At 37.7% G+C, this 25,032-nt stretch overlaps 2 protein-coding genes and 2 pseudogenes across 2 annotated transcripts; 3 read left to right on the top strand and 1 right to left on the bottom strand.

Annotated features, from left to right (window-relative positions):
• Positions 1 to 3,948, top strand: part of LOC137708596 (profilin-like) — a 28,231-nt pseudogene extending 24,283 nt beyond the window's left edge.
• Positions 3,949 to 6,818: 2,870 nt separating this feature from the next.
• LOC137708582 (uncharacterized) lies at positions 6,819 to 8,243 on the top strand. The gene is made up of 2 exons (XM_088688403.1): positions 6,819 to 7,245; positions 7,785 to 8,243. The coding sequence occupies exons 1-2, from the start codon at positions 6,962 to 6,964 to the stop codon at positions 8,077 to 8,079; spliced, it is 579 nt and encodes a 192-aa protein (XP_088544529.1). The 5' UTR covers positions 6,819 to 6,961; the 3' UTR covers positions 8,080 to 8,243.
• An 849-nt stretch (positions 8,244 to 9,092) lies between these two features.
• Positions 9,093 to 13,024, top strand: LOC148689568 (uncharacterized; annotated as a pseudogene).
• A 5,366-nt stretch (positions 13,025 to 18,390) lies between these two features.
• On the bottom strand, positions 18,391 to 21,217 carry LOC137709393 (uncharacterized). Its single transcript, XM_068448485.2, has 3 exons — positions 20,971 to 21,217; positions 18,792 to 20,776; positions 18,391 to 18,690 (listed from the first exon to the last, which is right to left on the bottom strand). The coding sequence occupies exons 1-3, from the start codon at positions 21,059 to 21,061 to the stop codon at positions 18,610 to 18,612; spliced, it is 2,157 nt and encodes a 718-aa protein (XP_068304586.2). The 5' UTR covers positions 21,062 to 21,217; the 3' UTR covers positions 18,391 to 18,609.
• Between the last annotated feature and the right edge of the window lie 3,815 nt (positions 21,218 to 25,032).

Raw genomic sequence — 25,032 nt, forward strand, 5'->3', positions numbered from 1 at the left:
CAGTAGCATAATGATTTGTCAAGTGAGTCCACGCTTCATGAGCAATTTTGCTACCCACATCATATTCAATTGCTTCATCACCAAGGGTAGCTATCAACAAGCTAAGAAGGGCTTTGTTTGCTTTGATCCATTCACGATAGGCTTCAGTAATCTCCTTGGTTACCCCTTTCTCCAAACACACAACATACTTTGGAGGACACACATAAGTCCCATCAAAATAGTCAAAAAGATCATAGCCTTCAAGAACTAACATAAATTGGAATGACCACTTAGCAAAATTATCATCATTTAGACGAATAGTAAGCATACCAAGCAATCCGTCAATCTTAAGTCATTGAGATGCCATTGTAACATAAATGCACAATAATAGTCTTCAACTATGAGCCAAGAAAAATTTCAAGAATGGAATCGAACAACAGGTCAAGAATATACTCAACAAAGCAATGGCTTCGTGCCTATATCAGAGAAAGAGCTTCGTGTTTCACATAAAGAATTAAGCTTCGTGCCCTAACAAACACAATTACTTCAATTTTCTCATAAATTTGGGGCTTCATGCCTTAGACACAATCAATAGAGCTTCGTGCTCAATTTAAAAAAAAAAAAATCAGCTTCGTGCTTCACAAAAAGAACTAAGCTTTATGCCCTAACAAACGCAAATTACTTCAATTTTCTCATAAGTTTGGGGCTTTATGCCTTAGACACTCTATCAACAGAGCTTTGTGCTCAATTTCTCAAAAATTCAATCAACAAAGATATCCATAACAGACATCTTCATCAAGAAATAGTATATTCATCAAGATTTATCAAGATCCAGATTTTAATCTATGTATTTAAGAAGAAATGGCTTCATGGCTCATCAGCAAATCACAATAAATATCTGAAATTATAGAGGAAGATGGAGAAATTAAAGAACAATAGGATGGACCTGAACTACAACAATCACCATAGCCAAAAGACCTTAAATCGCCAACTCAAAATTTCTTACTCAGATGATCGAATTCTCCACAAATCAGTGTAGATTATCATTGAGATTCAAGCCCGATGAAAAATTGAAGCTCTTGATACTATAATAACACCATTAAAGAAGCTCAATCAAAGATGTGACGAAAATTCAGAAAGATAGAAAATGGAAGGATCTTGCAAGCTTTACTAAAAAATATCAAAGTTAGTTTCAAAGAATATTCTTACCAATACTTATACTAGATACAAAGTTTAATGACTAAGCAATCCTTATAACTACCCAAGTCACTAGATAATACCACATGTAATACATCAACCAATGAATCACTCTATAACACCTTGGTGGGACAAAGTACATGGTTATTCAGGGCGAAGGCGAAGCTATGATTTGTGGCAAGAAGGCTTGTTTATCTTGCTCCTCTCCTTCATCATATACTAATTGGTCATTGATATCATTGCTTTGAATTATTTTTGGTGTAATTCGGGTTAGGGGTGTATTTGTTTTGAATGAAACCAATGTTTTCGAGAAAAATCCTTTTCGAAAGTGTTTTACTTGATTAGATTTTAGTCCATGACTAACACAGTGTCTGCAAAAGGTTTTAGGTATTTGCCTAACAATAATAATAAGAAGAAGAAGAAATAAGTAAATACAAATTCTTTTAACGAATAAAGAAACGATTAAGAAAATGTATATTATCTAATGGAACTTCTAAGAAGCATGACATCAGTTGTAAGATGTGAGCATATTGTTACATTTGTAATGCAAGATTATAAAGTAGAAGAAGTTGCATGAAGAACCCTAATTTTCAAGAAATCACGTCTATAGATTACGCTTGCTTTCTCAAATGACAAGTGAATAAGAAATGCGGAAAATTTATGTTCAAGACATGGATCTGGCACTAAAGCATAAACAAATTAGTTCACTAATGAACTGCTTCTTAATCTTCACCATGTGTGCTTTTAGGCAGAATGAAAGCTTGTGGAAAAGATCTTAAGTTCGAGCTTCATGTAACAAATATTATCTAATTACATATCAAAATTGTGCACTAGATTGTAAAGCTGATTAGAGATGGGGTCTAGATTCCTAGAAAAGTAGTGGCCGAGCTTAGGTTTTCTATGAAAGAAAGGGTCATTTCTTTTCTAGTCATTATTTGGGAACAACGGATTAACAACATGAATGCTTATTGAAGTATACTATGAAGACTGCAAAGCAGTATATGTGCACCCATGTTATAAGTAGGGGTCCTCATGGTTGTTAGATTTTTGGATCGGTAGGCCCCTGGGGCCCTACTCTAACAACACTGATAATGTCCCCACTTTATCACCTGCCCAATCCGTCAGGTGTGGGGTTTTATCACAAAAGGCCTCGAAGTTAGTTAGAGTGGGATAATCATATTTAAACCCCATTATTTTCTTTTCACCCACCAATGTGGGATTCCAACAATGGTTGTTTTAGCTTTTTGACTTATAAAATTGTTCACAATCGATTCCCTTTGTTGAAGTTTCTTCTTGTTGTTGTCAACATTCTACCTTCTCATTTGCTGCTAATTATAGGACTTCAGATAATAGTATGTCCTTATGTTTGGACCCAAAATTACACCATCGGTCTAAGCAATCGAGGCTGTTGGATAAGTAGAGTTTAGACTGTTGGATGACAAAATGGTTGAGATGATTTTCAATTATTATTAAGGAATAATATTGTGGTTTTAATCATGATATTATCTCTTAAATATATGTTGAATGATTTAAACCTAATATGGTCTATATCCTAGCTGGTGGTTTGAAGATGAGATGGTATTGCAATTAAACTGCAATTGGGATAAAGAGCAAACGAGATCAATATTTGACTCAAGTTGGATTGTTTTGTGGCATATTCCTATCCATACAATCCTATTTTTTGCTGGCAGATGGATGATGATGCATTTGATTGATGAGGTTTATTCTGCATGGGTTTCTATGCATGCAACATGCAAGGTATGGGTCAGCAAATAGTTGACAACTTCTGGTGCAATTATAACTCAAACATATCCTTATCATCTATGAAATCAAAGGTTTAGATTTCCGAGTCCTTGTTGGTGGAGGTCATCTCATTAGCCTTCTTAGTGAAATGAGGTGTTACCAGGTTACTACATTTGGCACACTGAAAGCCGAATTTGATATTGAATTTCACAGAACTAGCAACCTTGTCTTCAGGCTCTAGAACCTAAAGGCCAAGACTTTTCCTTCCTTGGCCACAGTCGCGAGATCAAGAAGTCATCAGTGCGCCCAACGCCACATACATTTTACTCCCCAGCCGAACTCGGCCAATGAGTTGACACGCCTTACATTCAACCGAATGACATAGTTACCTCATTAATTATTCGGCCTGCGAGCCACGTAGGCTAGGTAACTTTTAGGGTCAACACCTTAATAGAATAATAATAGATCTTCAAGAGTCCTACAACTAAAGGTGAACCACCTTAAATATTCCTCTTTTTGTGTACTCAGATTTCTTTTTGGGTTCCTTGTTTTATAATAGAGCTTCAAGAGTCCCAATGTCATCGTTGATAATAGTCTCACATAGCTAAATTACGTAAACACATGGTTACATACTTGCATATGATTTGTCTTCAGTAATGTTTAGCACCAAACTCTTCCCAACAACAGGATGCCCTCACGAATTATGAGGTCCATAACTTTGCAGATGGAGCCATGTACACTTGCAACCACTGAATTGCCCTTTTCATGTGCCTTTATGATATTGCTTGTTGTCTATGCAAAGTGGTTCTGGTCCATATGTTAGTGACATTCTGGATCTTTTAAAAGGATCGCGTCATTCAGACAGTAGTAAAGTTTAATCTGATTCCTGTCCAGGGCTCTAGTGGCTTTACCGTGAAGAAAACCGGCCAAGCTCTAGTTTTCGGTATATATGAGGAGCCCTTGACCCCAGGACAATGTAATATAATTGTGGAGAGGTTGGGAGACTACCTAATTGATCAGGGCCTGTAACTCATATCATCGTCATGATTTTCATATTCTCAGTCTCTCTTTTTCGGCTCGCATACAGTTGTTGGTTATATGGTTTTGAACTAGCACTGCTAGTAGTGTTACTGAAAATAACTGTGCGCGGACGGAAGGATTGTCCTTTGGTGTTATAGGATTTGTTCATTTCTCCGATTTTCGTGTTTTCTTAATTTGTTTATTTATTCACTTTGCTTTTTATTTGCTTTTGATGTCTGAGTATCCTTGGATTTCACCTTATTAAGATGTGGTAAAAATTATTTTTTCTCTGCCAAAGGAGAAATGTTCTTGTATTATATTTGCGATGGCAGAAAATCTTAGTGTATAATAGACTCCGAACCGCAACCAAGTATTGGGGCTAGTTTAACAAAAACGAGCCTCGGTGGAGATTGGAGAATAACTTGTCAATGTCCAACTCATCTCCTCTTGGCAGGCCTGTGCCCATCTGTCGACATAATTGAGCAATGTGATCCAAGTATTCGACAAAATGCTAAAATGAATTATACGGTAGTTGACTCGTGTGTTTGATTCATGTCATGCATTACATTGCGTTACTGAATTTAGTGCCATAATCTCAAAAGGTACACCTTATTCACCATGGGTAAGTAGCAAATAACGAAATAGAACAAATACAAGCTAGTTCATGAAAAAAAAAATTATTCTGACTTCATCCTTGAAACTGACTACTTCTCCCACGCACTTAAAATATGTTGAAGAAAGACACAAAATAATATAAATTAGTAGAAACCCTTAACTCCATGTGACCATCGTAAACGTATGATATTGATGGGTGGGTTGGGTTGAAGGTGGAAAAATAAATATGGATGGATAAAGGGGAGGGAGATAATGGTTGGTAGGCCACGGCCGCAAGGAAGGACTAATTCTAAGTTGATGTGAGAAGGTTCCTTTGCCCGTCAAGTCCTATCTATAATTCTTTTATATCGATTGACCTTATCAAGATAAATATGGAGCTCAAATTTTGCAAGGACCTTGATTTCTCATGTGATGAGACACAAGAGGTGACACTTTGTTTAGTGATCCGAATAGTTTATATTATAATTCATGTATTTATATATCATTGTTATAGAAAGTTAGACAAATTCAAAACCACAAAAGCGTTCAATTAAAGTGAAGAAAATAGACGAATATAGTGCTTGAAAGAAACACTAAAATGACTACCATTTAATCGAACATTTATATGGTTTCTTGCGTTGATGACTTTTTGGTAAAGATGATCTTTTGAGAGAAAACCTTAAAAATAAACGGTTAAATTATTGAATTATAAGTGGTTTGGATCCTTAAAGAATGTTACAAAGTGAGCCTTACAAAATAGGTGTTAAAATGTGTGTAAAAAATGAGCGCTCTCTGATCCTAATCCCTATATATTCTACATTAATATTTAGGATGATTACAGACACCCCACAATTTATTAAACATGTTCACTTAAAAATTTTAATATTATATGACTTGTACGCACAAATATGAAATAACTATTTATGCCCTACAAGTTTTTATGTGTTTTGTTGGTTCACCCATGTCTAATGTGAGATAACCTTGCACGTCAAATCATCTTCAAACTCTCAATACTCTTCTCACCCTTGATTGAAGAAAGATGTAAATAATCACACCCCGACAATACTTTTCAAGAGAAAACAAAGAGGCGAGTTATACTCTAGGGTATAGCAATATATTTTATTACGTGTTATAATATGAATGAATTGTAAAAATTAACCTAGGAAAAGAAAACAAATTAATAAATAATTGTCGAAGCCTTTTTATGGGAAAACTCTAATAGCTATTAACTATATATTGGGGTGTCTAAGTGATCAAGAACAATAAAATCTGATTAAGTAACTCGTATGAATGTTGATAAGGAAGTAGGTTAAGGGGATATGTTGGAATAAGTCCATACCTATCCAAACAATGTGTCCTAATGTTGGTACATCGAGAACAACCCCACTCTTAGAACGAGTTAATCAGAATCATTGAAAATTAGACAATATGGTCCAATTAAAGGTGACTCGGGTAGGTACGTGGGTGGTTGCTTGGGTGGCTAAAAGGATATAGAGCTTATCCTCTTTTGTTCGTACCATAACATAAGTCAATTATTTCAAACCATGTGTGAGAAGATAATGAAGAATCTTAGGATAAGGCAATGTATGAAAAGGAAACAACCAGGGCAATGAGCATATTTTCTTAATTTTATTTAAAAATTAAAAAAAAAAGAAAAGAATTGGGAGACAGTGGAGTACATGGATTAATTCTTACATGTTATATAGATTAACTACTGGTCCACATTTACCCAAAATTTAAAATTAAGAAAAATTGTCAATTACATAGTTAATTTATTTTTTAATATACTTGCATTCATGTCTCACTCACTGCGAATATTGTATTTCCGCCACATAAATTTTATAATTAGAACAATTCAATTTCTTAATCTTCATTTGATGATTATTCACAAAATTTAAATCAAAGATTTAGTCATGCAAATATTTCAAATAAATGGACGATCATGAATATGTTACTTGGTATTCACACTGTTGATTTATTCTATACATTTGGATTGGAAGCATAAACAATATCAGATTTGGTTAATTTTTATGTGGAGATGATTTTCAAATGAAAATGAAGAAATTGAACGATTCTAATTTTAAAATTATACAATGAAAATACGTTATTCCCAAAAATATGAAGCATTATCCTTTTTAACTTTTTAGATTAAAAACCAGTGTATCTGGTTGCTTGCTTACCCAAAAATCATAGAATTTCCATGTAATCGCCTGTCATAGGTATACACCTTTATAGGAACCAAGCAATCTAATCCACAAACTCTTTATGTACATGTGTTATATATTATTTGTATATATACATATATGCCCCAAAAGAATGTGCCGATTAGCTCAAACTTAAATACATTTACATGAAACTTCTTTGGAATTATTATCCATAAGTTTCTTTTGTTCTTCTCTTCTCCTTCTCTTTTTCTTTACCAAGATCTATGGGTGCAGGTAGTAAAGAACAAATGCTTCGAGGTCCATGCTCGATCACAAAATATGACAACTACACAAAAAGGGAAGATAGCTGGGTAATCATGGAAGGAGATCATGATGATATGTACGACACAACATCCTCGACGTCGATTTCGAACAGATCATCGACATCTTCATCGGACTTAGTAGATGATGCATCTTCATCATCAATGTGGTCGTCAAATTCTTCTTCCCTTCATTCTCATGGATCGTTGTTCGACTTGTCAGATCTCATGGATCAGCTACCCATCAAGTAAGAATATAGAAAAAGGAAAAGCCATTTCATAAAAAATATATTTCTAATTTCTTTTCCATTAATTTATAACCACGATATATGTTTTAGGTTTTGGATGTTGGATAGTTTTTGCATTCAGATATTATTAATATATTTTCAAATTTCCGTAAAAGGTTATATTATGTAATAAAAAAAAATTGTTATTAGCATTCCAAAATTCTCATTCTGCACCATAAACTTTCTATATGTAGAAGGGAAAATACACTTGTGAGAATGCACACTGAGTTTTGGAATGCCAATAACAATTCTCATAGAAAAATGAAACGTATAATTTAATTAGCATCATAATTTTCCATTTGCCACACAATACATTGAAAGTATGAAACATTTGATTAAGTAGGCCAAAAAAAAAATATTAAACTAGTTGGTTAGGGCAGTATAATCGCTCTCTTAGACTCAAATTTAAATATGTCTTACCATATATTCCAATTGTTTAGAATATCGTATGTCAAGAGATTTGTTAGCATTTTGATAAGTTTCTTATGATATATGTACAGGAGAGGACTTTCAAAGTATTTTGAAGGCAAGTGCCAATCATTTACATCTTTATCAAAGGCCAAGAGCATTGAAGATCTTGCAAAGAAAGAGTCTCCATATAAACAAAGAAAGGCAATAAAAGCAAGCAAGAGCTATGGCGGTGGCTTGAGTTCTTACAGATCGTACACACTTCCGAAGGCCACCATTTCTAAGAGTAAGAAGCCATCAACTACTACATCTTTTTCCAGCAGATCTAGAGGCAGCTCTTTCGGCATAAATAACAATATGCTCCCTCGAATTCCAGTAAGAAAGTAGTTTTACATACGTACGTGTGCCGGTGTGCACGTAAACTACACGGTGTATACTTGTTAATATATTTCTTTTTTTTTTTTTGGGTGGAAGTATACTTGTTAGTATTTTGAACGTCTCCCGTCTGTGGACCTTGCTACTGGCTTTTACACAGAAAAAACAGATATTAATTATATTTGTTCTTCAGCTGCGTATATTAACATCCAGAATTTAGAATATAGGCATAGATTCCAAGCATGATCTAAGAAAAAAGGACAGAAGATTGGGATGAATCTTAATTGAATATACATTAACGGTTTGTCTCAGAAAGCTCAACCTCTATAAATAGGGATGACAATGGAGCGGATTGAGTTTGCTTGCCTCCCATCCGGGAAATCCCCTAACTATCCCCCCACCCCCAGGGAATGGATTCCCAAAAAGGATCTGGTTCTCCATATCATCCATAAAGTTTGATTTAAATGACAATACTTCTTTCCAATCTGGAAATGAGGGCTTCTCTTTTCCCCGCTATTTTACTGTACAATAAGTATAATTGAAATTGTTTATACTCATTATCATCATCTAAAGGTTATCTCTAAAAAAATTTATTCAATTTGAAGAGCATTTGATCATCCACATGTGTCGAATAAATCAATGATTAAGATAACATGAGATGAACCCTCAATTTCTTTCATTCATTTACCATGCATGAATACCGCCTTTGATCAATATCACACCGACTGCCTTAGATCCTAAAAATGTTTTACTTATGGTGACTGTCAGCTACGCATATATACTATTGAGGAAACGTTTAAAGGTTGATAGATTACTTTAGGGCAAACAATTATGAATGCGGCAATCGATCGTCAGATCGCGAGTGAAATCGCGGGTTCATCAGATTGCAGTTGTGGTTCTGTCAGTGGGGGGGTCAGGCAGCAATAGTGGGGCAGACAAAATGAATGCGGTATGACGCGGTGGTGACCTGATCCGAGCAGCTGTGATCTGGTACAGCAACGGGCGAATTTTGGTGACAGGACGTGATGGATCAGGCAACAGTAGCGCGGGCTGGGATCTGGGTTGCAGGTTCCTTCAGTGCTGGGGTTTCAGGTATGCGGGAGGGATGCAAGCGTTTTGACTTCAGATGGTGGTGTCAGACGGGACGGAACTGGGTTCGTCAGGACGTTCAAGACAGGCGTGAGATGGTGGTGGATTCGTCATTGCGGAGGGAACAGGAACAAACACAGCGGTGGGCGACAGCAGGGGCAGCGGCTGGTCGCTCGGCGCGACTCCGGCGTCAGACTTTAACAGATTCTTTTTTTTTTTTGTTTTTTTGTTTTGGTTGTATAGACAACGAAAGGGTAACTCAAACCAGAAAACGAAAAAAGTTTCACGGAACGAAACTGGACAAAAACATAGGCAAACTGATACGAACAAACAGAAGCAGATTAGATCTAAAAGAATAAAAAACAAGACTACAAAGTAATAAAAATATTATTAAACAACCAAGAATGTAGAAACGGCTACAACATCTCAAAAAGTTACATCGTGACTAACTATTCTCAACTGAATAACAAGCACATTATTTATAATAAACTAGCCCTGACCCTAAAAGATAAGAAACCAAAACCCTAATGAAGGAGTCCACCAACAAATGCGAGAGAGAAGAATGGATGCTGCAAAGGTAGGAAAAATGAAAGCCCATCAGCAAATGCAACTCAAATCCTTCAATTATCCACACCCCCTCTCTCGCCTTGTCCAAGTCCTATCTCTAAAGGTATGATCAACTTTGCTATCTTTGTATACGATTGTATACAATCATATATTGGTTGTATATTGAGAGGATGTGGTGGGTGGCTGAGACGCCAGAATGAAGGAAGGATGGGTTTCTCGGAAAAAATAGAGATTGAGAAAGAAAGTTGGAGTAGCAGTGTGGGGAGAGAGAAAGAAAGTGAGGGGTTGAAAGGGGTGGAGGTAGGATTTTGTTATGCTTACCATTCCTTCTCAAATCCTACAAAATCTCTTATTGAAGGAAATCTTTCAAAATCTATGGATTTTTTGAATACCTACAGATTTGCATGGACTCTATAAAAATCCTTTAAAACCCTGGTTGAAAACAAGTTTGTGTGTAAGCGTTGGTTCACTCTCATCTCCACACCTAATTTTATTGACAGCCTTTTGCGTCTCTGAATTGAAAAGAAAATGCTGGTTGTGCGCCCATTGATAGACCGCAATGGGGAGGAATTTCTTAACAGAGTTCAGTCCCTGTTATCTGAAGTGTTAACTCTTATGTTGTAAAGACTCCAGAGTTTCCATGGATTAAAAAACGAGCCAGTTGTGGTAGGCACGTACGATGACTTGATTTTGTGCGCCAATGGCTGGTATTATCAAAATGATTACTACATACGCAATCCGTACGCCATGGAATGGGTTGCTCTTCCTCCACCCCCTACTCAATGCTTCAACATCGTGCCAGTGGGAATCATCTGCGAGAGGAGACCTTACTATAAGGAAAACTCCTAATGATGTATTTAACTTTGATCCTGATGGACATTCATACGATTTCAACGTGGAGATTTTCTCTTCAGAGACTGGCAAATGGAGAGAGTTAGCTGTATCATCCCCACAAGGAATTTTTATATGATAGTCTCGATAATATGAGCTTTGCATACAATGGAGTGTTGTATTAGTCGGGTCACCGTGATGGCTATTTTCTGGATCTTGGGTTAGATCCATTCAATGATCATGAATGTTGTTTCACTGTATTTGATTACCCTGAAGGCGAGACGTGTGTAGTGGAGTGACCAAGTGTGTCTGGAGAGGTTGTGCGGATGAGTGACTTTCACTTTCACAGAGATACCAGAACTTTGTTTGGGATTTGAAAGAATAAGATCATAATTATAAGGTTGGGGAAGCTGGAAAATTGTGTTCGAGTAAACACGAGGTTTACTACCTAGACCAAGAAATGTATCCGGATGGTTTCACAAGTTGTTCAGATGCTACCTTTCGACCCAAGTGATGAGGATATTTTTTATCTGCAGGTGGAACGTTAAGAACTGAACTTTTCGTCTGGCTTACTTGACTTGATGAAATGACTTCAAGAAGAACATTGCATCGTTAACAACTGGACCCAACGCAGAAATATCATTTGTTTACAGCTCTCTAAGGCTGCCAACAGCACGACTGAATCACTTTCAATTTCAACAACCATATGTTGCTTCCTCACGATAAATAAAAAAAGAGTGATGGTAGGTAGACCGATTTTTTAAAGGGTCATTTTGGTTTTGACCCCTGATCAACCTAATTGTTAGACTGAAACCTTGTTTAGTTACATATATTGATCGAGGTCCTTAACATCATTTAAGGGACTTTACTTATGCATTTATGCATTTAATGTCCCACAAATTATGAAATTTAAAAAAATTCAAATAATATTTTTAAAATATAATAAATACTTAAAAATAAATATTGGAGTAATATTGTTCTTCACAAAATTATAGCAAAAAATAATGTACCCACATAATTATTAACACATTTTACAAAATAACTAATAGATTTTAAAACATAAAATAAATACATATAATTAGCATGGGTGCATTTAGCAAAAATAAAAATGGGTACAAATAATACAAATAAAACTTTAAAAAATATGGGCATAAAAAGAAATTAATATATGGGTACAAATTAGAGATGAAAAGAAAATTGGTACAAATTTAAAAAGGGTTGCAATTAAAAATGGGTACAAACTAAAAAAATATATATGAAAAAAAATTTAGTCATAAATATAAATATTTCAAATGTAACATTTCTAACACTAAATAAATATATTTAGAAATAAAAAAATATTTTATTTATTGAAATAATTAATGACATTTATTAAAACCTAAGGACCTTGATAAAAAATTGAAATGGAATAAGGTTTTGATAAATGAAATAGTAAAAAGAGGGATGAGAATCTAATTTCTCATTTTTTAAATCACATTTGTAAATAAGTGTCATCAATAGAAATTAAGCACATTAATTAATACTTAATTTAACAATTTAATTATTAACAATCACGTCATATGATTTACAAAATATGATTTAAATTGATATCTCCAAAAAAAAAAAAAAAAAAAAAAAAACTCTATTCATGTTCGGCATTTGTCATTATGACTTCCTAACCTAGATAACATGGTTGGAGTAAAGATTTTATATAGAGACGCCCTGGGCTTCATGCCAATGGGACTCATCTGCGACAGTCCTTAGTTTAAGGAAGACGAACAGAGTGACACTGTGGACCTTAATGATAAGTATAGGTACAAGGTTGTGAGAATTCTTCATCCTAATGATGAGTTTAACTATGATCCTGATGGACATTTCTACAACTTCAAGGTGAAGATTTTCTCTCCGAGACGGGCAAATGGAGAGAGTTAGTTGTATCATCCCCACAAGGAATTATATATGATACTCTCTATCATATGGCCTTTGTGTACAATGGAGTGTTGTACTGGTCGGGTCACTGTGATGGCTGTTTTCTGGATCTTGGTTTGGATCCATTCGCTGATCATGAATGTCGTTTCACTGTATTTGATTATCCTAAAGACGTGAATTTTGTAGTGGAGTGCTCAAGTGTGTCTGGAGGGGTTGTGCGGATGAGTGACTTTCACAGAGATATCAGAACTTTGTCTGGGATTTGAAAGAATGAGATGATGATTCTACGGCTGAGGGAGGTAGCAAATTGTGTTCGAGTAAACATGAGGTTTATTCCCTAGATCAAGAAATGTATCCGGATGATGCAGAAGTCGTTCAGAGGCTAAATTTCGACCCAAATGATGAGGATATTTTTTATCCAGAGGTGGATGGAGATATCATGATGTGCAACATTCGTACAAGAAAGTGGTGAAAGATGGTAGAAAACACTACACTCGACCAACCATTGTGGCTGTACTCGTTCATGCTCCCATGGTGGCCAACGCCAATTCGTAGCCTATGAAAGAGGGCTTCAGATACGGAATGTGTTAGGATACTAAGTTGGGTTATCCAAATTAATGAGATATGTGTATGTTCTGTTAGGTAATGGAACCCTATTAGATGATTGACACTTGTCATGAGATGGGATGATTTAGTTAGTTAGGTGGTTATTGTCTAGAAACTTACCTTGCAAGTCTGAGATAGATATATAGCAGACTAATTGTGCAAAGGAGGTTATGATATGAAAAAGTATGTTGTGAACAGTTATATAGCAGGCTTATGTGTGCCATGCGTTGAGGTTAGAACAAGGTTCTTATTATTGGTATCAGCCAATTCTACGATCCCACGTTTCCCTTGCGTATGCCGAGGGCAACCACTCGAGCCACAAAGATGGATGCTCGCGTCACCGCCCTTGAAGCTTCGAACTCCAGAATCGAAGAATCGGTTCAGAATCTGACAGCCCAAATGACCAAATTCATGGCGTCGATCGATACTCGTCTCTCGTTGGTGGAATCTCGGTCGGTTTCCATGGAAGAGCAAGGCCGCGGTCGTACCAATCGGGTGGGTCCGTCTGAATTGGGGGGAAATCCCATGGATTCGGAGGAAACCTTTAGCGATCAGAATCTTGATCCCAATCTGCAATTCCAGCGTCAAGATACTAGATTCCGTCATCAAGATTATCAATTCCAGTTTCGCCAGCCACCAATCAAGCTCGATTTCCCAAGATTTGGTGAAGGTGATGATCCCTTAGCTTGGGTGTATAAGGCGGAACATTTCTTCGAATATTTCTCGGTCGCCGACGATCGCAAGGTTCAATTGGCATCTTTTCATTTTAATCGAGAAGCCCTTCAGTGGTTTCAATGGCGGAATTGTATCAAGAACTTTCCTCGTTGGCCTGATTTTGTTAAGGTTTTCTGTCGTGAGTTCGGGCCATCGGAGTTTGAGGATTTTTCTGAAGCTTTGATTCAATTGCGACAGACGGGGTTAGTTCGAGATTACATTGCAGAGTTTCGGCGTTTGGCAAATCGAACCCATGAGATTGCTCCGTCGATGCTTAAAAGCTGTTTTATTGGGGGATTGAGACCGGAGCTCCGTCACGATGTCAAGCTTCTGCGACCATCGGACGTTTATGAGGCGCAGGCTATTGCCTTACAACTCGATGCTAAGCTTGCTGATTCCAAGATCCGATCTTTTTCGAAGACTCCAAATTTCTCTTGGCATAATTCGGTGGGCAGTAAGGTTCCTCCAGGTCTTACGGCTCCAGGTAACCCCAATTCCTTTGTTACTTTTCCTAAACCAAACACTGTGAAGAAGATGACTTTTGAGGAAATTAGGGAACGATGGAAAAAGGGTCTTTGCGATTATTGTCCTGTCAAATGGTTTAGAGGGCATGTTTGCCAAAGTCAACAACTCTTACTACTTGATTTGTCTGATAGATCGGAGGAGGTTATTGATGAGGATCCTGTGTTAGATGAGGGTGATGAGTTATCGAATGCTCGTATTACTGCCTGTGCTGTGTATGGTGTCTCTGCTCCTGATAATATTCAAACTATGAAGGTCCTAGGGTCTATTAAACAGTGCCCTGCAGTGATTCTTTTCGATTCGGGAAGTTCTCATAATTTCATCAACTCTGCCCTCGCCAAGAAGATGGGTTGGAGAGTCGACCCTCTTATGAAGTTTGATGTGATGATTGCTAATGGGGGTACAATTACCAGTATGGGGTGTTGTTCTCAGGTTAGAATTAGTATCCAAGACTACAAATATATCTCGGATTTGTATGTTTTGCAATTGGGTGGTTGTGATGTTGTCTTGGGTGCTCAATGGTTGCGAACCTTGGGACCCATTCTCTGGGATTTTGAGAAATTGAAGATGGAATTCACCTTAGGCCAACGACACTATTGTTTGTATAGCTCTCCTCCTCCTGCGCCAAGTTCCGTATCAGTGTGTCAAATGGAACGATTGCTCAGTCAAGGGTCTTTTGGGGTTGTTTTATTCCTTCTTGATCCGAATACAACAGTAGCAGTGGTTGGAGATCTCTCGGATAGTCAACAAGCAGGGTTGCAGGAATTGCTTTCTCAGTTTGACTCTATCTTCCAAACACCTACTACTTTACCTCCTTCAAGATCCCATGACCATCAAATTCCACTTTTGGAGGGCAGTAAACCACCTAGTGCAAGACCTTATCGTTACAGTCCTATACAAAAATCTGAAATTGAGAAATGTGTTCAAGAGCTATTGGATTCCGGGTTTATCCGTGCTAGTAACAGTCCATTTTCCTCTCCTGTTTTGTTGGTTCGGAAAAAAGACAGCAGTTGGAGGATGTGTATGGATTACCGGGCTTTGAATTTGTTGACGATCAAAGATAAGTATCCGATTCCTTTAATTGATGAATTGTTAGATGAACTCTTTGGGGCTCAATTTTTTTCTAAGCTCGATCTCAGAGTAGGATATCATCAAATCCGAGTTCATCCTGATGATATTGCCAAAACAGCCTTCCGTACTCACAGTGGCCACTATGAGTTCTTGGTAATGCCCTTCGGCCTCACTAACGCTCCAGCAACTTTCCAAAGTCTCATGAATGAGATTTTCCGGCCCTTTTTACGTCACTTTGTTCTGGTCTTTTTTGACGATATCTTAGTTTACAGTTCTACTTGGGAGGAACACTTGCGCCATCTCAGTACAGTTTTTCACGTGCTACAGCAGCATAAATTGTTTGTAAAGCAATCAAAATGTGATTTTGGTAAAACACAGATTGAGTATTTGGGTCATGTGGTATCACGGGATGGCGTTGCAGCGGATCCTTCCAAGCTCCGGGTCATTCAAGATTGGCCTTTACCTGGAACCATTAAAGCCTTGCGCGGATTTTTGGGTTTAACTGGGTATTACCGCAAGTTTATACCAAGTTATGGCAGAATTTGTGGTCCACTAACTGCCTTAACAAAGAAGGATGCCTTCCATTGGAATTCCGACGCTACGGTTGCTTTCAATCAGCTTAAAGATGTGATGTTATCTCCACAAGTTCTGGCTCTTCCAGATTTTTCGCAGCCATTTGTGATTGAAACAGATGCATCTAACACGGGCATTGGGGCTATTCTACAACAAGCAGGCCGCCCTATAGCTTTTACAAGTAAAGCCCTTGGTCCTAGGTCTCAAGCTATGTCGGCATATGACAGGGAGATGCTTGCAATCGTCCATGCTATTAAGAAATGGCAAACTTATCTTCAAGGCAGCCACTTTGTTATCCGCACAGACCATCATAGTTTGAAATTCTTTCTGCAAAATCGGGCTCATACTCCATTCCAACAAAAATGGATTTCTAAACTCTTGGGCTTTGATTATGAAATCCAGTACAAACAAGGCACAGAAAATCAAGCTGCGGATGCTTTGTCTCGACTACATTCGGAGGCTCAGTTATGTGCTATTTCCTATCCCTATATGGGGTGGTTAGACGACTTGAGGCGCCACTTGGAACAAGAGCCTTGGATTATTTCCAAACTCAAGGACCCCTCGGTGTTGACTAGTGTTGCGGCTACATATTCCTCTTCCTTCCATTTTGATAATGGGTTCCTTAAGCATAAGGGCAGAATTGTGTTGAGTCCGACGACCAATTGGCGGGATAAGGTGTTTCATGAACATCACAGTACCTTGATGGCGGGACATTCCGGGTTTCTTAAGACTTACAAGCGACTCTCTCGCTCTTTCTATTGGCATGGCATGAAGACTGATATTCGACGGATGGTTGCTGACTGTCAGGTGTGTCAACAAAACAAATACGAAACCTTGGCTTCACCAGGCCTCTTGAATCCCCTGCCCATTCCTCAAACTGTGTGGACTGATATTTCCATGGATTTTATTGTTGGGTTGCCGCCTTGCAAAGGGAAGACGGTTATTTTTGTAGTTGTTGATCGGTTCTCTAAATACGCCCATTTTGTGGCACTGTCGCATCCATACACGGCCCATTCCGTTGCTCAGGTTTTTGTGGACCACATATTCAAGCTCCATGGAATGCCTGCCACGATCGTTAGTGACCGAGATCCGGTGTTCCTAAGTGCATTTTGGAAAGAGTTCTTTGCATTACAAGGGTCTAAACTCTGTTTGAGTTCGGGGTATCACCCCCAGTCTGATGGGCAAACTGAGGTAGTCAACCGTTGTCTGGAAACATATCTGCGTTGTTTTTGCAGCCTTCAACCAAAGAAATGGCTCCAATGGTTATCATGGGCTGAATGGAGTTACAACACTTCTTATCACTCTTCTTCGAAGCTCACACTATATGAAATTGTGTATGGCCAACTTCCTCCTGCAATTCCAACGTATGAGTCTGGCACCACCAAATTGGACATGGTCGATCGCTGTTTACAAACCCGCTCGCAGATTTTATCTCAACTCAAATCTAATTTGGAAGCTGCTCAGGTCCGAATGAAGCAACAGGTGGATAAACATCGTACTGACCGTTCTTTTGAAGTAGGTGACATGGTATACCTCCGGCTTGTTCCTTATCAACATCAGTCTTTGGCTAGTCATCCATTTCATAAGCTCCAACCAAAATTTTATGGACCTTTTAAGGTCTTGGAGAAGATTGGATCAGTAGCCTATAAGATCAGACTGCCAGTTCACTCCAAATTACATCCTGTCTTTCATGTCTCATGCTTGAAGAAGCAATTGGGTGTGGGTGTGGCTCCTACTACTCCGCTCCCTGATGTCACGGATGATGGTCTACTACCAGCAACCCCATTTGCCATTCTCCAGTCTCGTGTCCTTACCAAGGACAGTTCACAGATCCCTGAAGTTCTTGTTCATTGGAAGAATCATCGCAAGGAGGATGCCACCTGGGAGCCGTATGACGATTTCAAGTGTCGATTCCCTTCTTTTCAACCTTGAGGACAAGGTCTGTTTCTATGGGCGGGGTAATGTTAGGATACTAAGTTGGGTTATCCAAATTAATGAGATATGTGTATGTTCTGTTAGGTAATGGAACCTTATTAGATGATTGACACTTGTCATGAGATGGGATGATTTAGTTAGTTGGGTGGTTATTGTCTAGAAACTTACCTTGCAAGTCTAAGATAGATATATAGCAGACTAATTGTGCAAAGGAGGTTATGATATGAAAAAGTATGTTGTGAACAGTTATATAGCAGGCTTATGTGTGCCATGCGTTGAGGTTAGCACAAGGTTCTTATTAGAATGACGGAGGAACTATGAGGACTAAACTAAAGCACGAAAATCTTATTTTCAGCTAGCAGTGCACTTGAGTAGTTTGCTGCAAGTTGATTTGTTTCGCTTGGCTTTTATTAGTTTGTTTTGGATTTCTGGGTGCGTTTTTGGCCTTGCGGTACCTTGTGGGTTTTATAAGCCATTGAAGCGTTTTTGTATAGAACTTTTGGGGTGTTTCTAAGGGAAGATACCGAACATATTGATTCAAATAAAAATATAGAAATACAAATGAAGAACCAAATGCTTACAAAACATCAAATTCTCTATGACTAACTAGCATCACACAGCCAAAATTCCCCAGACACTCTTCAGTGGAAGAATGCTGAACTACAAAACGACCTAGTTGCTGTGTGTTATTGTGCATGTCAGAATGTAGATTTCCGCCCGGATGATTTATGGAGATGTGACCATTTTGTTGCGAAGTCTGCTTGATCGCCTCAGCGGAGTTGGAACTTCTCCGTCTTGATTGCCCGTCTAATTCAACACATAGAAGAACAACTAGAAATCATTAGTTTTGATGATATAAACACATCTTCAATTTAACCAAAAAATTTCTGCAACCAAAAAGTTCTCACCTTTTTCTTCATGACCTTCCGAGGCGTACTGAAGCTTCCGTAAGAGTGCAAATCCATTGAAGAAAACTCTGACACCGCTGGCTGCGCTTGAACAGAAACTGACCGAGCTTTGCTCCCCAACTTCTTTGAAGAAACAGAATAGTTGCTTTCTTCACCTTCTGTCATACTCCTTAAAGAGCTGCTGACCTCCCCGACCACAAGCTCGTCGAGCAATTCAACCGTCGGTGCCTGGCTATGGCCTGCCCCGGTTGAGTGCTTGGAAGACAGAGACATCCTTCTGAAAGATGAATAAACATGCTCAATGCTGTCGTCTCCTGTACTAGGAAGTTCCGAGTTGTATCTCTCTGCAATCACAGTCTCAGAATACGGCTTTGAGGGCGGAAGAGAAACGTTCCCGTTGATTTTCTTCTGCTCTATTACCAGAGGTTTAGCAGAAGGACTTACCATCAGGGAAGAATCCTTTTTAGTAGTATTCCTTTGCTTAAAGTGGAACACCGACGCCAAGGATGCAACAATCACAGAAAATACGGAAACCCCAATAGCAGTTGTGTAAAATGTTTTCGATTTCATGAAATTGATCAGCTCCTCCTTCCAGTTCCCTTCTGCTTTTAAATCGGAAGCCTCATCAAAGCCTGTATCATTATCCATGGTCTTTGGCATAACAGGTTCAGCTGCCATGTTGGTGGAAGACTCTTCTGCTCCCTCCATTTTTTTCTCAACCATTCCATCAATTTGCTCCCCTCCAACCTTATCTTCTTCTAAAGCATTTGAAACATGAAACACTAAATTCTCATGATCAAAATCAGACATGGAAGGTCCAGCACCCTGCGACTCAGAATTCTCTACCATGGTATTAGAAATCTTTTCAGTATCTTCAACTAGTAGCACCACCACTTCACCCAATCCGTCGATTCCTACTTTCTTTTCTTCGATTTCTTCAGCTTGTAGCTCCTCTACCACTTCTCTCATCTCATCAGCAAATTCTACATCTCCCAAGTTCTCATCTTCAACCTGCGCTTCATCCTCGATCTCTTCATCAATATGCGTCTCTTCACCTCGACCGATAACATCCTCAACCTCCATTTCATTAGCTCCTTTGACTATTTCCACGAAACCTGTATGTCTTTCTTCTTTTTGATCCCAGAGAGTACCACCACTTTCAAGTTTCTTCAACAATGAAGCTTCTATTGTAGTGTTTTGAATGCCACAATATCCATCTTCCACGCCTTCAAAGTGTCTTTGATGGTTCATTGGAGACATATGTGAGGCAAAGAGAACTATAACCAACAAAAGAAGCGAACTTTTTAATACCCCTTTCAATTTCCCGCCTTTCTCTTCCTCAACCCCCTCGCATTCCTCCTCCTCGCTTTCCCCGCCTTCCTCGTCACTTCTCTCATTTTCTTCATCACTTCCCTCATTTTCTTCATCATTCAACTCAACTTCCTCATCTTCTTTCTCAAGAGGACCATCCTGATGAGGCGAAGCCAAAGAACTAGGAGTTGTAACAGCACCAACTTCCTCATCAATGGATTTCTGGGAATCAAACGAAGCACTTCTACTCATACTGAACCCAACACCATTTTCTAACCCGAGAAACAACTCTTGGCGCCTGTTCGGCTTGTAGCGGAGGAATTGAGGCCTTGGAGAAAGATAATTGATTACCGGGTCATATGGCCTTGAAGACAAATCGTCAGAAAGAGTCTCATCAACATCATGGGATTGAAAACTTGGAGGGGCTTTTGGCAAGGCTTGAGACAAAGACTCACTAGCATTATCAATAGCTACATGGGATTTTTCAACATGGGTATTTGAAAAATCGGGGTCCAAGGCCTCGTTTCTTTCCCCTAAGATGTTCTTTCTCAAAGCAGTAGCCTTGGATTTGGAAGCTGCGGAAATAGTTGGTGACATGTAGTTCTTTGTCAATGGTTTCTTGGGGCTCTGCAGATTGGAGTTGCCCACTTGCTGGTAATATTGATCGTTTTCGTCTGCATATTTCACATAAACACAATTCTTGATACAAATACCAAAACTAAAACATCTAAAGAATCATAACACTTTTAATGCTTCATTTTGGATACTGAGAAAACAGAAATTGCAAATGGAAATTGTATCTTGATATTCAAAACCAATCTTCCGGGCAAATCAAAACTACAAAATTAGAGAGAGAGAGAGAGAGTACCAGATGTAGAGGGCTTCTGGGTTAGAGGGCGCTTTGGGGGTGTCGATGAAGAAAGCCTCCTCCGTTCCTTACCAGAAGATTTGACCTCCATTTCTTTCACTTTGTTTTTCTGGGTAAATTTTTTCAACAGATTTAGAATATGTGAAAGTTTCTGGAGCCCGGAATATGATATCGAGAGGGAGAGCTTTGGGGATGAAATTGGATGAAGGTAGAGCGTGGAGATGCGAAATGACCGTTGGAGATTATTATAACGGGGCAATTAGATTCAGTTTCAAAATCCAACTTGTTTTTTAAATTTTGAATTTTCTGACCGTTGGAATGCCTGGTTTGCAACGGTACCAAAAGTGGTTGGTGAATGGTGGATGTCAAATCTGACGTGGATGATAGACACCAAAGTGATATAGGTAGATAAACACCAAAAAGTTTCGTAGAGAAAAATAATATCGGGGAAGGAAAACACGAGCAAAATGCTAATTAGAATGAGCTTTAAAAATGCCTTGTTTTCGTTTGTTGGCATTCTCAACAAGGGCAGTCTCTCTTGTCATTCGTATTTTGTCTTGTTTTATTTGAACTACATAAATAAAACTCTTTTTGTTAATCAAAAGAAGGTAAAAAAATAATTTTATCTTCTATCATAAAACAAAATTATAGGCAATAAAGTAAATTCACACAAATTTAATTTTACAGTTTTTTTTTCGAAGCCTCACCCAAGGATGATCCTAATATCCTCTAATTTAGAAAAATAAAATATAAAAAAGAAAATTCTCTCTCTAATCCACATTCCTTTTTTCTCCCTTTTTTCTTCCCATTTTAAAATAAAAATAAAAATTATTTTCACACACAAAGTGTGGAACATATGCTATTGAGTCTATAAGAGGATGACGTTTTGTTCACTTATACCACGTCACCCTATGTTCCCCTTATTTTCTCTTTGATTGGCTACGCATGCTGGTTAGCCTCCTTTGGCTTGCTGTAATCTTTTTGACTTCATTATGAATTTATTTAGACTTTAAAAAGAAAATAAGAATGAGTTTTAGAATTAAAAAAAATATATATATTATAAAAAGGATAAAGAAAAAAAAAAGATAAGGAGACGAAGAACCAAACACAAGATTGACTAATGCAATCTCCTTCTTTAAACCAATCAAATGTATATTGATTATCTGTATGAAAATATCACATTTAATTGGAAAATTCAATCAACAAATGTTGAAGAACATTTAACTGGCCAAAAAAACACACAAAGAGAAGATATTGTGAGGGAAAAACAAGAAAAGTAAAACAAACGGTTTGGAAGCCGGAGAAGAAAAAAAAAGATTTAAATTTCTAGAATTAATCCTATAATTAATAACAAGATAATAAACATTAATTACAAATTTACAAAAATTCGGTAACTACTTTATTAGTCAATTTCAGGTAAATTTGGCAGGAAAATAAAAATAATCTGATGTTGACAATGAGTCACTATACCTAACTCAAAAATTATATAAAAGTGGACTATACCTAATAGGCTAATAATGGCTCACAAAATTGTACTTATATTGAGTTTTTCCCTTTTTTTTTCTTTCATTTTTGGTTACATTTTTACCCTTTTTTTTTCTTTTCCTTTTTTTGGGATATATGTCTACACCCACCGCTGCCGCGGCCCCTGTCACCATTTACCAACCCATACTAACTATATTTTCATTTTCTGATATTGGTAGAAATTAAGTTTTTGGGATAATTGATTTCAGAAACTGATTTCGAATTAAACTACCATATATTATATCTTAAAGATGCAAAATTCTATTAAAAAGAGAAAAACTTGTTGTGACCAATTTACTAAGGGAGGGAGGGAGGGGGAGAGAGGGAGAGAGAGAGAGACATATGAAAATTGTGGGATGTATTTCTCTTATGCTAGTTCTTTTATTTATAGTAAACCATGAGGAGAAAGAAACACGCCCCCAAGTAATACAAAGCTTAATAGTAAAGAATCACTAATAAAGAGTATTCCTCAACTCAACCTATCTAGGATTTACACAATCAAATATGTGCTAAATATTAATTACAACACTCCCCTTGAGTGTGTAAAAACTCAAGTAAAAATCACATCAGATCTTACAAAGATAGTTGATGAAGTCATCTCGTCAGCACTGATAGAGTAACACCCTAGTCTCAAATAAGAAACTTGCATATGAAAATAAGTCTCACAAAACCCTATTATGGTGAAACTCATATTCTAAGGAAAAAATGTGAGTTAATGTAAAGTCAAGTTTAAATGTCTACTGAATGACACAAGGGTATGACCATCACATGATAGGTGCCTCATTAAAACCTAGACAGTTAGCAAAAATCTAAAGGAGAAAATGCTCCTAATTGTAGGGAAAAACAATACATCAAGGTCAAGTGAGTATACTTCAGGATACTTCCCCTGAGTTTGACATAATTCTAAAGAGAACTAACAATGTTGTAAATCAGAAAGTTTACGCATACTAATTCCTTGAACAAGCTTCAGAAAAGTAGACTTCGACATTCACTTGGTGAAGAGGTCGGCTAGGTTGTCTTGGGATTGGGTATGCTTGACTTCAATCTTTTGATGTTCTTGTTGCTGATGGAAGAAGAAGAACTTCGGCGCAATATGCTTAGTGTTGCCTCCTTTGGTGTATCTTTTCTTGAATTGTTCAATGCATGCGGCGTTATCTTCAAAGATAGTTATAGGGACATCAACGATGAAAGAAAGGCACAATTGCTTCGAATATGCTCAACAATATCTTTCAGCCATAAACATTCACGAGCAGCTTCACGTAAGGCAAGAATCTCAACATGGTTCAAAGAACCTAATTGCATTAAGTTCTATTTGGTTGACCTCCAAGATATTGCAGTGTCTCCAAGGCTAACCTGTTTGAAAACATGCCTTGTGTGAATCAAATAAGTAACCTGCGTCAGCATAACCAATAAGGCAAACATCATTCCAAATACCAGGGGGTGTAATCTATGATGAGAGAAGTACCCTTAAGCTAACACCTGCCCAATGTATGCGTGTACCTTGTTAGAAGATTACCAGCAAATGAGATGTTTGGTTTGGTGGACTGAGCTAAGTACAATAAAGCACCAATTGCACTAAGGTATGAAATTTCGGGCTCCAAAGCAATGGAAAATATCTTGTTTTGCATCTAGCATTTGGACAACAATAGGAGTACCCGAAGCTTCATTTTATCCTCGTTAAAGCATCGCAACTCCTTATGGATGTAGTTTGATTGATAAACCAGAATACCATTTGAATAATGCTCGATCTCCACGCTAAAACAATATCGAGTTTTCCAAGATCTTTCATCTCGAATTCTGACTTTAGGTGCGCGACAGTTTTCTCAAGCTCTTTAAGAGTCCTAATGAGATTTATGTCATCAACATAAACTATAACAATTGCAAATCCATGATATGACTTTTTAATAAACATGAATGGGCAAAATTCCTTATTCACATATCCATAACTAATCAAATAGTCACTCAAACAGTTATACCACAATGCCCAGATTGCTTCAATCCATAGAGTAACTGACTTGATCTAATCAAATGGGTGCTTTATAGTTTAGAACTATTTGATACAGCCAATGTAAGTCATTTAGGAACTTCCATGTCAATTTTTGTATCAAGATCCTTGTAAAGATACCCAGTTACCATGTCCATGTGCTGCATATTCAGTTTTTCGGAAAACTACTAAACTGATAAAGTAAGGGGAACATTGTGACGTCTAATACGGGAGAATAAGTCTCATGTTAAGCAATCCTAAAGCATTAAGATAAGCCTTGCACTACGAGGAGTGCCTTATATCGCACCATTTCATTCCTCTCATTATGTTTCCTTACAAAATCTCAATTGTAGCCAACGGGCTTCACATGTGAAGGTGTAGGAAATACGAGCCCAAACACCTTGCATTTCGGAAGTGAATCAAGTTAGACTTAGATTGCTTGTTTCCAGTTTGACCAATCTGTTTTACGTCAATGTCATAGTTTAACATGATATTAATAGCAACTGCATATACGAATGCATTGTCGACTATCATCGTATTCATATTCCAAACCT

The sequence above is a fragment of the Pyrus communis genome, chromosome 17 (assembly GCF_041283825.1).
Source record: "Pyrus communis isolate YQ-2024b chromosome 17, ASM4128382v1, whole genome shotgun sequence".
Classification (NCBI taxonomy): domain Eukaryota; kingdom Viridiplantae; phylum Streptophyta; class Magnoliopsida; order Rosales; family Rosaceae; genus Pyrus; species Pyrus communis.